Source organism: Mesoplodon bidens, assembly GCF_964165515.1.
Source record: "Mesoplodon bidens genome assembly, chromosome: 10".
Taxonomy (NCBI): domain Eukaryota; kingdom Metazoa; phylum Chordata; class Mammalia; order Artiodactyla; family Ziphiidae; genus Mesoplodon; species Mesoplodon bidens.
This window is the reverse complement of record NC_138172.1, coordinates 35,422,000-35,437,029: the sequence shown is the minus strand read 5'-3', so window position 1 is coordinate 35,437,029 and position 15,030 is coordinate 35,422,000. Positions and strand designations below refer to the sequence as shown.

Here is a 15,030-nt window from a genome sequence, read left to right as displayed (position 1 = left end):
TCTAGAGAGTAAAGACACAACACCATAGTTGGCTTAAAAGCAGCCACCAATTAAGAAAGTGTTCGAGCTCAACAATAACTTTAATACCAATAACAAGCAAATTAACTCCTAGATTTGTACTAATCTATTGACCGACAGAGGTAATAATGTTATTATGAGCCACAAAGAAGTATTTCTCCTTGCATAAGTTTACATCAGTAACTAATAATATACTGATAAATAACAGTAAATAAATACAACTCAACATTAAATTATTTATTAAACACTATTAATCCAACACAGGCAGGCACTCAAGGAAAGATTTAAAAAAGTAAAAAGAACTTGGCAAACGCAAACCCTGTCTGTTTACCAAAAATATCACCTGTAGCATAACTAGTATTAGAGGCACTGCCTGGCCAGTGACAACTGTTAAATGGCCGCAGTATCCTGACCATGCAAAGGTAGCATAATCATTTGTTCTCTAAATAAGGACTTGTACTTGTTAAGGGAGAGGATTTGAACTTGAATGGCCACAAGGTTTTACTGTCTCTTACTTTCAATCAGTGAAGTTGACCTTACCGTGAAGAGGTGGGAATAACAAAATAAGACCAGAAGGCCCTATGGAGCTTGAATTAATTAAGCAAAAAAACCCTAACTAAACCACCAAGGGATAACAAAATTTTATATGGGTTGACAATTTTGGTTGGGGTGACCTTGAAACACAAAAAAGGCTCTGAGTGATTAAAGTCTAGACTTACCAGTCAAAACATATCATCACTAATTGATCCAAAAAATTGATCAACAAGTTACCCTAGGGATAACAGCTCAATCCTATTCTAGAGTTCATATCAACAATAGGGTTCATGACCTCGATGTTGGATCAGGACACCCCAATAGCTGTAACTGCTATTAAAGGTTTGTTTGTTCAGTGATTAAAGTCCTACATGATCTGAGTTCAGACCGGTTTCTATCTATTATATAGTTCTCCCAGTATGAAAGGACAAGAGAAATAAGGCCCACTTTAAAAAGTGCCTTAAAACCAATTAATGATATAATCTTAATTTAATTAATACATATAATATATTACTCAAGACCAGGGTTTGTTAAGGTGGCAGAGCCCGGTAATTGCGTAAAACTTAAACCTTTATAACCAGAGGTTCAAATCCTCTCCCTTAACAAAATGTTTATAATTAATATCTTAATACTTATTATCCCCATTCTTCTAGCCGTAGCATTCCTAACATTAATTGAACGAAAAATTTTAGGCTATATGCAACTTCAAAAAGGGCCAAGTATCGTAGGACCATGTGGCCTATTACAGCCCATTGCTGATGCAGTCTAATTATTCACTAAAGAACCACTACAACCAGCTACATCCTCCATTTCCATATTTATCATTGCACCAACCCTAGCCCTAACCCTAAACATATGAATTTCCCTACCCACTTATTAATATAAATCTAGGAGTATTATTTATGCTAGCTATATCAAGCCTAGCTGTATACTCCATTTTATGATCCAGATGGGCTTCCAACTCAAAATACTCATTAATTGAAGCCCTACAAGCAGTAGCACAAACAATTTCATATGAAGTAACACTAGCAATTATTCTTTTATCAGTCCTCTTAAGAAACAGGTCTTTTACCCTCTCAACCTCCATCACAACACAAGAGCATTTACGAAAAATTTTCCCATCATGACCCTTAGCTTATAATATGATTTATTTCCACTAGAGCAGAAACTAACCAAGCTCCCTAACAGAAGGAGAATCTGAACCTGTATCTGGCTTCAACATAGAATATGCAGCAGGCCCATCTGTCATATTTTTCTTAGCAGAATACGCCAACATTATCATAATAAACATTTTCCCAACAATCCTATTTCTAAGAGCGTTCCATAACCCCTACATACCAGAACTATACAAAATCAACCTTATCATCAAAACACTATTACTAACAATTTCTTTCCTATGAATTCAAGCATCCTACTCTCGACTCTGATACGATCAACTAATACATTTACTTTGAAAAAACTTGTGACTACTAACGCTAGCCATATGCATATGACATGTCTCACTACCTATTATAACATCAAGCATTCCTCCACAAACATAAGAAATATGTCTGATAAAAGAGTTACTGTGATAGAGTGACCTATAGAGGTTTAAACGCTCTTATTTCTAGAATCATAGGAACTGAACCTATGCTTAAGAATTCAAAATTCTTCGTGCTACCACATTACACCATAATATATAGTAAGGTCAGTTAAATAAGTTATTGGGCCCACGCCCCGAAAATGTTGGTTTATATCCTTCTCGTACTATTAAACTCCATCATCTTTATCATCATCCTAACAACCATTATCTCAGGGACCATAATTGTAATAACCAGCTCCCACTGACTACTTATTTGAATCAGTTTTGAAATAAATATACTAGCCATTATTCCCATTACAATAAAAAAGTTTACCACATGAGCTACAGAAGCATCCACTAAATATTTTCTAACACAAGCTACCGAGTCCATATTACTTATAATAGCCATTATCATTAACCTATTATACTCCAGCCAATGAACTATTACAAAAATCTTTAATCCAACAGCATCTATAGTAATAGCAATAGCCCTAACCATAAAACTAGAACTATCTCCATTCCACGTCTGAGTACCTGAAGTTACACAAGGCATCTCATTGACAGCATGCTTAATCTTATTAACATGACAAAAACTTGCACCCTTGTCAATATTATACCAAATCTCACCATCCATCAGCCTAAACCTAATATTATCCATACCATCTATTATAATCGGAGGATGAGGTGAACTAAACCAAACCCAACAATGAAAAATTATAGCTTATTCATCAGTTGCTCACATAGGGTGATTAACAGCCATTATATTGTAAAACCCAACTATAACAATCCTAAACCTACTAATATGTATCATAATAACACTTACCATATTCATACTATTCATTTACAGCTCAGTCACCACCACACTACCACACACAAAATAAAATACCCATTATTACAACCCTCATTCTCATCACCCTGTTATCAATAGGAGGTCTTCCTCCACTATCAGGATTCATGTCAAAATGAATACTCATTCAAGAAAAGACAAAAAATAACAATATTATTTTACCCACACTAATAGCTATCACAGTGTTACTCAATCTATACTTCTACATATGACTCACGTATTCTACAGCACTAACTATATTTCCCTCTATAAATAATATAAAAGTAAAATGACAATTTGATTTGACAAAACAACTCTCCTAACAACAGTAATTGTAATATCCACAATACTCTTATCCCTTACACCAATCCTTTCAGTATTGGACTAGGAATTTAGGTTACACAGACCAAGAGCCTTCAAAGCACTAAGCAAGTATAAGTTACTTAATTCCTGCTCAATAAGGATTGCAAGACTATATCCTACATCAATTGAATGCAAATCAAACACTTTAATTTAAGCTAAATCCTCACTAGATTGGTGGGATTACATTTCCCACGAAACTTTTAGTTAACACCTAAATACCCTAGTCAACTGGCTTCAATCGACTTCTCCTGCTGCAAGAAAAAAAGAAAAAAGAAAAAAGCGGAAGAAGCCCCAGCAGAATTGAAGCTGCTTCTCTGAATCTGCAATTCAATATGTAAAATTCACCACAGCACTTGGCAAAAAGAGGACTCAACCCCTGTCTTTAGATTTACAGTCTAATGCTTACTCAGCCATTTTACCTACATTCATAAACAGCTGACTGTTCTTAACTAACCATAAAGATATCAGTACCTTATATTTACTGTTTGGTGCTTGGGCTGGCACAGTAGACACTGCCTTAAGCCTGTTAATTCATGCTGAATTAGGCTAACCTGGAACACTGCTAGGAGATGATCAGATTTACAATGTACTTGTAACAGCCCATGCATTTGTAATAATTTTTTTTATAGTTATGCCTCTCACAGTTGGAGGCTTCAGAAACTGACTAGTCCCACTAATGCTGGGGCACCCGATATAGCCTTTCCCCATATAAATCATACAAGCTTCTGCTTACTTCCACCCTCCTTCCTACTACTACTTGCATCATCAATAGTTGAAGCCAGTGCCGGTACAGGCTGAACTGTATATCCACCCTTAGCTGGAAACCTAGCCCATGCTGGAGCTTCAGTAGACCTTACTATCTTTTCCCTACATCTAGCAGGTGTCTCCTCAATTTTAGGTGCTCTTAATTTTATTACTACAATTATTAATATAAAGCCACCCACTATACCCCAACATCAAACACCATTATTTGTAATGATCAGTTTTAATTACAGCTGTATTGCTGCTGTTATCATTACCTGTATTAGCAGCCAGGATTACTATGCTATTAACAGACCGAAACCTAAACACAACCTTTTTTGACCCCGTGGGAGGGGGTGATCCAATCTTATATCAACACCTATTCTGATTCTTCGGACAACTTGAAGTCTATATTCTGATTTTACCTGGATTTGGAATAATCTCACATATTGTAAATTATTATTCAGGAAAAAAAAAGCCTTTTGGATATATAGGTAAGTATGAGCCATAATATCAACCGAATTTTTAGGATTCATCGTATGAGCTCACCATATGTTTACAGTAGGTACAGATGTTGACACATGAGCATATTTTACATCAGCCATTACAATTATTGCTATTTCCACAGGAGTAAAAGTATTTAGTTGACTAGCAACCCTTCATGGAGGTAATATCAAATGATCTCCCACCATAATATGAGCCCTAGGCTTCATTTTCCTTTTTGCAGTAAGTGAATTAACAGGAATTGTCCTAGCTAACTCATCACTAGACATTGTCCTTCACGATACGTATTATGTAGTCGCACACTTCCACTACATATTATCAACAGGAGAAGTATTCACTATTATGGGAGGCTTCGTACATTGATTCCCACTGTTCTCTCAGGTTATACACTCAACTCGAGTAAAAGTTCACCTTGTAATTATATTTGTAGCTGTAAATATACTCTTCTTCCCACAACATTTCCTAGGTCTATCTGGAATACCATGACAATATTCCGACTACCCAGATGCATACACAACATGAAATACTGTCTCATCCATAGGCTCATTTACTTCACTAATGGCAGTAATATTAATAATTTTCATAATTTGAGAGGCATTAGCATCAAAACGAGAAGTCTCAACAGTAAAGCTAACATATCTCCCAGGAGAATTCGGGAGTGGCAAAAGAGGGAGGAGGAGACCAATCTCCCAGAGTCCTTCTCGCTGGAATCCATCTTGGCTGAGAGACGCACGCACCACCAGGAAGGACCCTGAGTCAGACTATGGGCCAAGCGAGATGACTGGCCAGAGACAACCCAGAAACTAACCCATTACCATAAAACCTGAGCCTGCAAGGCATGTGGCACAGCAGTTCTCCTGGGTTCCCCCAGGCTCTCTGCCTTGGGGTTCCTTCCCAATAAAGTCTTTTGCTTTGTCAGTACGTGTGTCTCATCGGACAGTTCCTTTCTGAGTGTTTGTTAGACAAGAGCTTACTCTCCGGCCCTGGAAGGCCCTGCAGCAAAGCACCTGCACTGCCTCCTCCTCAAGGTGCTGCAGTCTCCCTGGCCCAACAAATTCGTTCTTCAAGCACACCCAGTGCCTAGCCCCGGGACCTTTGCACGTATTCTTCCTGCCTAACAGACCCCCTGCCACCATTCTCTAGTTTAACATCCTAATTATTCCTTCACTGTACTTAAAACTTAGCATGTTTACTTAGTTTCCTTCCATTGTCTCCACTAGAGCGTAAACTCCCTAAGAAAACCTGCCTTATTAGCACTTCTCACCATGTAGCACAGCACACGGTAGGTGTGCGAGAAATGCATGCTGAGTGAATAAGATTTTGAAGCACTACTTCCTGGCCAAACTCAGTACTCTGAGACCCAGCTAGAAACCGCATGGAAAATGCTGAGAAATAGAGGCTGTAGTCCAGCATCAAGTGCCCTTTCTCTGCATTTTCTCCTGGCCCCTTGGGCCCCAGGCAGTGTCCAGGATGAGGCCATCCCTATCCATCCATCAGGAAGGGCAGCACCCAGCCCCTGCAGAGTCTCACCCCGGGTAAGCCCTGTGTATCACGTCTGGTCCTCACACCAACCTGCCACACAGGAACTGCATATCCCCATTTTGCAGATGGGGAAACTGAGGCTCAGAGAGCTGAAATAAATGGCATAGCTCAGCTCTGAACCAGCAATCTAGAGCCACAGCCTGGGCTAAGCACCTCAGGAGGGAGGCTGTGCTGCCCACAGAACATCTCTCCCAAGGTCATGGATGAGCACACCCACCTGTGAACTTCCAGAGCCACTCCAGGCCAATCCGGACCTTCCTCAAGGGCTTCTGTGCTGAGTGGAGGGTGATGGGGGAGGTGCACGCCTGCTGGATGTATATCTCTAGGTGGTCTTGGAGGTTCTGGCCAACTCCTGAAACCAGAGGGGATGGTTAGGAAAATGTCTCCCAAAGGGGCTTAGCTGGCCTCTCAACATCCCCTGGTTTTGAAAACTTTTCCTCCACCCACTTATCTGCCAGGCCAGCTCCTGCTCATTCCCAGGGACACCATTCCCTCACTCCCAGCCATGTCTGGCCCTCTCAGATGCTGCCAAAGCTGCCTGCCCTTGACACTCGCTCCCAGGGCAGCACCTGTAACCATCCAGGTGCCTTCCTGCTAAGCAGCACCCTCCACCGGGGCAGTGCCCATGCCTCCAGCTGGCACCACTCAGTGAGCTGTCCCGGAACAGCTGACCCTGCACCCTCACCCCTGGCCTGGGGAAGGAGGGAAGCAGGCCCGTCATGCTGTGCAGACCCAGCATGAGCCCATCCAAGCTCAAGGGCACACTGGGCAGGTCACTGTCATGGGCCAGCACTTTCAAAGACCTCTGATGATAAAGCTTCAAGCTCTGGGAGCTTGAGTTATAAGAGAGGGCAAGAGGGCCAGGCTCCAAAGGGCATCAGAAACAATCTATGAAATAAATATTAGGCCTGGGACAACCATCTGAACATGAACAACATGTCAGGGTAGCTGGTGTGTCCTGAGGATGGAAAACACAAAGACCCGGACCCCTCTTGCCACAGGGCTGCCCTGTTGACCTGCCTGAGCCTGGCCCAGTGGGCTTTACGGGCAGATGCTCCCTGCTAGAGGTGCCTCGCTGCTGAGAGGGATGGGATGTTTGGGGAAGGGAGGAAAACAACACAAAAGCTTGGGGTTTCGCTGGGGGTAGGAGTCCAGCAAGGCCTTGGGGACCTTCAGGCTCACGGGAACAATGTGACAGTTCTGAGGAGCCCTGACTCCTGTCCCCTCCCCACTCCATGCTAATAAAATATAATAAACTTTTATTTAACAGGGACACCTTTGGGGCGCAGTGGGGAAGGGAGCTCACCAGGCAGGTGGCACACCACCGGGATGCCCAGTTGCTTGAGGTCGTCTGCATTGCCCACGCCTGACAACATGAGCAGCTGTGGAGAGTTGATGGCACCTCCACTCAGAATCACCTCCTTGCTGGCGTAAGCCTGGAAGAGGCGAGGGGCCATGCAGGTCACAGTTTCCCAGAAAAGCCAGTCAGAACCCCAAGAATATGGCCTTGGCATGACGTACCCACATGGTGGGTGGGGATCCTGCTTACAGTCTCCAGAGCAAGGAAGAGGATGCTCAGGGCGCCACTAGGTGAAAGCAGCCCACACGTGCAGCTGTGGGTGTGTGTGATCATAAATCAAGCATGGTTCATACTCTTGATATATTCTGCAACAGCCTGACAGTAACGATGGTCTTAATTAAAAACAGGACTGTAGAGCTTAAATGAGATAGATGAAAGCAGGCACTCAAACAAGCAGTTTAAATAAAGCACATGGTGAGCAAGATCTTCACATGGGATGGAGAACAATCCCCACGTGCTCCTAAGTGGAAAACAGCAACTGCAGAAATAGGGAGTGTGATCACAGGTATGGTTTTTAAAGCCTCTAATATAAACCTATCAATTTCTGGACAAGTGTGGAAGGCAATAGCAGAAAGAGGTTCATGGGGACGCTCATGCCCGGGCACCATGGGCCCTTTGCAGGTGGCTAGACGGGGGCTTCCTCACCTCTGCCAGGCCACCACCCCCTGGGGACAGTCTTTCAGGCTGTTGCCACCAGCCGCTCACTCCTTATCATCACGTTGATGGAGACAAGGACATGACTCCTGCCCACCCACACTGACTGAGCGTGACCACGGGGTCACTGCCGACTCCCTCCCTGCCATGTGAGCTGCCCATATGGTGGTAATTCACTCACCCTGTGGCTCTGGCCGTTCTTGATGTACTCCACACCCACCGCACGGGTACCTTCAAACAGCACCCTGCTCACAAATGTCTGGGTCTCAGCCGTGAGGGTGGGGCGGCTCAGTGCGGGATGCAGGTACGCACAGGCCGTGCTCCAGCGCTTGCCTGCAGGACAGAGCAAGGAGATCAGTCACAGCCTCAGCCTGTTCCCTAGGCACCTATCGTGCAGGGGGAGGTGGGAAAGGACTGCAGAAAGAGGGAATTTCCCTTCCCCTGACTGTGCAAGCTCTGCCTTCAAAGGAAGGCTGAAAACAAAATACCCTGTCCAACTGACATCCACATCTACCTGGGGCCCCTGGGTGCAGGTGGGAAAACATCCCTCACCGTTGACAGGACGACAGAGACCAGGAGCGGCTGATAAGGAGAGCCCTGGGTCCACCCGGGCCTTGCCTCCGCCCTGCTGCAAGGCCCGTCACTGCTCTGTGCCTCAGTACGCCCATCTGTAAGGCTTTAAAACTTGGGGCTGTGTGGCCGGAGAGCTGCCTCTTCATTCCACACCAACAGGGACCAGAGGATGCCCAAGGGGTCACCATCTCCGAGTCACTCCTCACTGGCTTTGAATGGTATTCTGTGGCCCGTCGCCAGGGTAATCTGTCACATCCCCTCCGCCTCAAGCCAGCCCCAGTCTGTCCACACTTACTGACCATGACAGGTGGGGGCAGGAGGGTCGGGACTCTGATAGAGCAGCGTTTCGTTTTTAGAGGAGGAACCTGGGAGATGGGGAATCGGAGGCCTCATGCTACCTTCGTGGATGGTCATATCCATCCAGCCGAAGCCCTCTTGCTGGAAGCCGTTCATGTCCTCAGTGAGCGGGTAGCCGGCCTCCTGAGCCGCCTCCAGGAATGCGCGGTGCAGCGGGTGGCCGCTCTTGCCCCGGGACACCCGCAGGGGACCGTTGCCGCCGCGGTACCTCCCGGCGCCCAGCTCGTGCGCCTGCGCCTTGCGGAAGTAGGGCAGGCAGTGCGCGTAGTCCCAGCCCGCCGCGCCCTCCCGCTGCCAGCGCTCGTAGTCCTCAGCGTGCCCGCGGACGTAGACCATGGCATTGAGCGACGACGAGCCGCCCCAGACCCGGCCGCGTGGCCAGTACAGCACGCGGCCGTCCAGGCCCGGCTGCGGCTCCGTGTGGTAGCACCAGTTGTACCTGTCATCGCACAGGTTGGCCACGAGGGCTGCGGGCATGTGGATCTTCCACAGGAGCCGCTTGCTCCCCGCGTACACATCCTTGGGCCCGGCCTCCAGCAGCAGCACTCGCTTGTCGGGGTCCTCCGTGAGCCGGCTGGCCAGCACGCAGCCAGCGGAGCCCGCACCCACCACCACGTGGCTGTACTCACCCCCAATCCGGGGGCGCTCGCTGGCCAGAGCACGGATGCCCCGGGGCCAGTGCTGCCCCAGGGCTCCCCATGGGCCGAGGCTCCCTTGCCTCCAGCCTCGAAGGATGCACCACATGCTTCCAGCCCAAGTCCTCTTACTTCCACGGAGGGGAATGTGACGATTCACTTTCCCTAAAACAGAAAAAGAGGTTTTGAAAAGTTTAACTCAGCATGCACTGCAGAATCAGCCCAATGCTAGGGCAGCGAAGGTCCCCTGCAGGCCCGCCAGGTGCCTGCCAGGCGCTGGGTGGGGCAGGCCTGGCTGGCACATCACTGCCCTGGGGAACCAGGAGGAACAAACGGAAGCACAAGCAGGGATATCAGCGCTGTGGGGTCTGCGCATATGGACCGACAGGCTCAGGGCTGGGGGCACTGGAGTGGGGAGGTCCCCAGAAAGGCTTCCCTGTGACATCTGTGCATGAACCTGGAGGCCGGGCAGGAGTCTACCTGCTGGAAAGCAGGGGCTTTCCAGGTTTACCCTCACTCCTCATCTGTTCAAGACAGTAGACAGTTGCTGAGTCCCTACCACGTGCCAGGCACCATTTCCTCTCTAGCAATACTCCGAAAACAAGACATCTGCTCTCAAAAAGATGGTCTGGGACTAGGGAGACAGACAAGACTTACATAAATAACCAAAGGAAGGTCAGGGTGAGAGGCTGGAGACTAAAGAGCTCAAAGCCTTTGACCTAAGGGCCCCAGAGTGCACGAGAGGACTTTTCAGCAGGGGATGGGGTCAGAGCTACAATCTTTCAAGATCGCTCTGTTGAGTGCTGGAGTTTTAACAAACACCAATAACTTGTGGAAGATCCTTTCCCAACAATGTTCATATTAATCCCAACATGCTCAGTGCACAGAGGTGAAGAGCCGAGATATCCCATCAAAACCTCCACTGACACAGGAACCTCTGAGAAAGCCCCACCCATGAGGCTCAGGCACACAAGGCCCACCCAAGACTGAGGCTGCAACAGGAGAACTGGAAAACCTCAGGAAAACCCTGATAAATCCCTCGACCCCTTCCACAAGCCTATATCAAGTAACAGAAGCAGCCTATCACTGGAGGCAGACTAAGAGGTGAGAGTGGAGAGAAAGGTTCCACCCCCTCACCCCCACCCCAATTCCTGCAGGCACAGGAGAAAGAGGCAGCAAGGCCTCCTAAAAGCTAAATCTGAAGCAGGAATTCTGAGAACCTTCCAGCGCTCCAGGCCTCGTGCTAGCACAAGGCAGCAGCAGCCCACAGCACAACTCCCGACTGGGAGTGACTCAACACTCCACACTAACGACCTGATAGAATAAAAGGCATGCCCTTTTCTAGGCATAAACGCTATTTACCTCAGTCCCTACTATCCTGGTACACACAAGGTCAGGTATTCAATTAAAAAATTAATAGACACAGAAATAAGAAAAAGAAATGACTCATTATAAAGAGAAAAGTAGTTAACAGAACCAGACCAAGGGGACCCATCCAGATGTTAGAACTATCAAACAAAGACTTTAAAATAACCAAGTTTAACATCTTAAAAGATTTAGTTCAAAAGGTGGACATGTTGAACAGACAGGCAATTTCAGCAAAAAAGTTGGCAACTATTAAAAAAGGCACAAACAGAACTGCTAAAAATAAAAAAAAAATTTTTAATTACCAGAAATGAATAATTTGACTGGACATAGCAGAGAAAACAATAAGTGAAACCGAACATTAGGTTAATAAAAATTATCCAAAGGGAAATAAAAAGAGAAGAAGGAGTGAAAGAGGGAGAGAGAGAGAAAAGAGCAACTGAGAGTATGGGATGATATCAAACTGTCTAAAGTATAGATAACTGGAGACCCAGAAGTAGGAAAGGGATAAAGGGAAAAAAGAAGAGGGAGAGAGAGGAGGAGCAGAGGGAGAAGGGGAGAGAGAGGCAGAGAAGGACAGAGAAAGAACAGGGGAGAAAAGCTATCTGAAGAGATAAGTGCTAAGACTTTCCCAATATTAATGCAAGACAAAAACACCATAGATTCAAGAAGCTTAGAGCATCCCCAGCAAGATCAATACAAAGAGAAACACATCTAGGTACATCACAGTCAAACTGTGGAAACCTCAGAAAAAAATCATCAAAGCAGCTGCCCGCCCCCAAAAAAACCATATGTACAGAGGAATAAATTTAAGAGTGGCTGCAAACTTCTCATCAGAAAATTTACAATACAGGATCGGATCTAGATGGTGGGGGAGTAGGACAGGAAGCTCACCTTCTCCCACAAATACATCAAAAATACATCTACATGTGGAACGATTCTCACAGAATACCTATTGAATGCTTGCAAAAGACCTCAGGCTTCCAAAAGAGCAAGAAAATCTCCACATCAGTGAGTAGGACAAAAGAAAAAAGAGAGAGAGAGAGAGAAAGGAATTGGGGGCAGGACCTGTGCCCCCAGGAGGGAGCTGTGAAAAAGGAAATGTTTCTGCACACTGCTAAGTCCCCTCACTGGCGGCAGGGACTGAGGGCTGAGGCTTGGGCTTCAGGGGTCAGACCAGGGAGAGGACTGGGATTGGCTGTGTCAAGACAGCCTGAGGGGGCCAGGGTGTGATCACCACAACCAAGGGAGTATGGGAAGAAGCCTGGGCCCGCCAGAGAGGCAAGGCACCACCGTTGGGTGGCGTGCAAAGAGAGGGGCAGGGCCGCCATAGGAGCTTCTTTCTCCATGTAGGGCACCGCCTACTGGAACTCTGAGGGCAGGTGTGAGCCACCGTTGCCACCTTGGACTCCAGAGGCGGGCATGGACCGTTGCTGCCACTGAGGGTCCCTTGACTGGGCACCAAACACTGCCCCTGCCTTCCCGGGAGCCGGCGTGGGCCACACACCTGCACACCCCCTGTCAAGGGGATAACGGCTAGCACACACTGAGGAAACAGACAGCAAGCATCCAAACCAAAAACAGCCCTCACACCAAAAAAATATTAAACCCACAAATGCGACATAGGGATGCTCCCGCATATAAATAGCCCTCCAAGACCACAGTAGATAACTGTTTCTCCTAAAATCACAGAGTAAGAGAAATATAAGCAAAATGAAGAAGCAGAGGAACCACCACCAGTTAAAAGACCAAGAGAATTCCCCTGAAGGAACAAACAATGAAACAGACCTCTTCAGTCTATTCAAATTCAAAAAAGAGGTGAACTAACACAACATTGTAAAGCAATTATACTCCAATAAAGATGTTAAAAAAAAGGAGGTGAAAATGAAAATACTGAAGAAATTAAGAAAGGCTATCAAGAGAAATGCAGATTACTGTAAAAAAGGAACTAGAAACTATAAGGAGAAGCCAAGAAAAATTAGAAAATTCATTTGCTAAGATGAAAGCTGAGCTAAAGGCAATGAATAGCAGAATGCATAATGCAGAAGAAAGAATAAATGATCTGGAAGACAGAATAATGGAAATTATCCAATCAAAACAGCAAACAGAAAGCCAAATGAAAAAAAAAATGAAAGCAATATAAGATAACATAAAGCATGCCAATCTACACATAATAGGGATTGAAGAAGGAGAAGACAGAGAAAAGGGGATTGAAAATGTATATGAAAAAATTATGGCTGAAAACTTCCCAAACCTAAAGAAGGAAACAGATATCCAGGTACAGGAAGCACAGAGGGTCCCAAACAAGATGAACCCAAACAGACCTACACCAAGACATATGATAATAAAAATGGCAAAAGTTAAAGACAAAGAGAGGATTCTAAACGCAGCAAGAGAAAAACAAAGAGTTAATTACAAGGGAAACCCCATAAGGCTATCAGCTGATTTCTCTACAGAAACACTGCAGGCCAGAGAGAGTGGCAAAATATTTTCAAAGCCTTAGAAGAGAAAAATCTGCAATCTAGAATACTCTACCCAGCAAGATTATCATTTAGAATAGGAGAAGAAATAAAGGATTTTTCAGACAAGCAAAAACTAAAAGAATACAGCAATACTAAACCTAACCTAAAAGAAATATTGAAAGGTCTTCTTTAGATAGAAAAGAAGCAAGAAGATATATAAAGGAGGAAATCACAATTGGAAAGTATATCACTTAAATTAGCCAGTATACAGATCAAAAAGAAAAAAAACAAAAACCTATTTGTGAAAGCGATGACAAAGAACAGCAAAAGGATAAACATGAAAATGTAAAAAAGGACATCAAAATCATAAAATGTGGGGAAGGAGAGTAAGAAAATGCAGTTTTGTGGTTTTTTTAAGAATGTGTTTGAACCTATATGACTATAAGTCTAAAGCAAGAAGATATAGGAAGGGGTTAACATACTTGAAAAACAGGGCAACCACAAATCAAAAACATACAATAGATTCACAAAAAACAAAAAGAAGAGAACACAAGTATAAAATAAAAGGCAATCATCAAACCACAAAAAGAAAAAGGAACAAAAAAGAAACATAGAGTCAGCTGGAAAACAAGATTTAAAATGGCAATAAATACATACATATCAATAATTACCTTAAATGTCAATGGACTGAACCCTCCAATCAAAAGATGTGAGTGGCAAACTGGATTAAAAAAACAAGAGCCTACAATATGTTGCCTGCAAGAGACCCACCTTATGGCAAAGGACACACATAGATTCAAAGTGAGGGGATGGAAAATGATATTTCATGCAAACGGAAATGACAAGAAAGGGAGAGTTGTGATACTCATATCAGACAAAATAGATTTTAAAACAAAGGCCATAGAGAAAGATAAAGAAGGACACTATATAATGGTAAAAGGATCAATACAAGAAGAGGATTTTACACTTGTCAACATATATGCACCCAATATAGGAGCACCCAAATACATAAAACAAATACTAACAGACATAAAGGGAGAAACTGATGGGAATGAAATAAGAGACTTTAACACCCCACTCACATCAGTGGACAGATCTCCTAGACAGAAAATCAATAAGGCAACAGAGATCCTAAATGATACAATAGAACAGATTTAATTGATTATTTTCAGGATATTACATCAAAAAAACCCCACATATTTTTCAACTGCACATGGGACAGTCTCTAGGATTGACCACTTACTAGGGCACACAACTAATCTCAGCAAATTAAAGAGTATAGAAATTATTTCAAGCATCTTCTCTGACCACAACAGCATGAAACTAGAAATCAACCACAGGAAAAGAAACGAGAAAAAAATAATTTCATGGAGACCAAACACCATGTTACTAAAAAAACCAATGGGTCAACAAGGAAATCAAAAAGGAAATTTAAAAATACCTTGAGACAAATGACAATGAAAAGACAATCATACAAAATTTATGGGAGGCAGCAAAAGCAGTTCTTAGAAGTTCATAGTGATACAGGCCTTCCT

At 44.4% G+C, this 15,030-nt stretch overlaps 1 protein-coding gene across 1 annotated transcript in view; it reads right to left on the bottom strand.

Moving 5' to 3' along the window:
- CHDH (choline dehydrogenase) overlaps positions 1-15,030 on the bottom strand; it is a 72,240-nt gene that overhangs the window by 15,354 nt on the left and 41,856 nt on the right. Inside the window, exons 2-5 of the mRNA XM_081245578.1 lie at positions 9,075-9,833; positions 8,285-8,436; positions 7,396-7,525; positions 6,307-6,441 (exon numbers count right to left, since the gene is read on the bottom strand). Coding sequence (XP_081101704.1) covers positions 6,307-6,441; positions 7,396-7,525; positions 8,285-8,436; positions 9,075-9,777 — 1,120 coding nt within the window. The 5' untranslated portion in view covers positions 9,778-9,833. The remainder of the gene's footprint in view (positions 1-6,306; positions 6,442-7,395; positions 7,526-8,284; positions 8,437-9,074; positions 9,834-15,030) is intronic.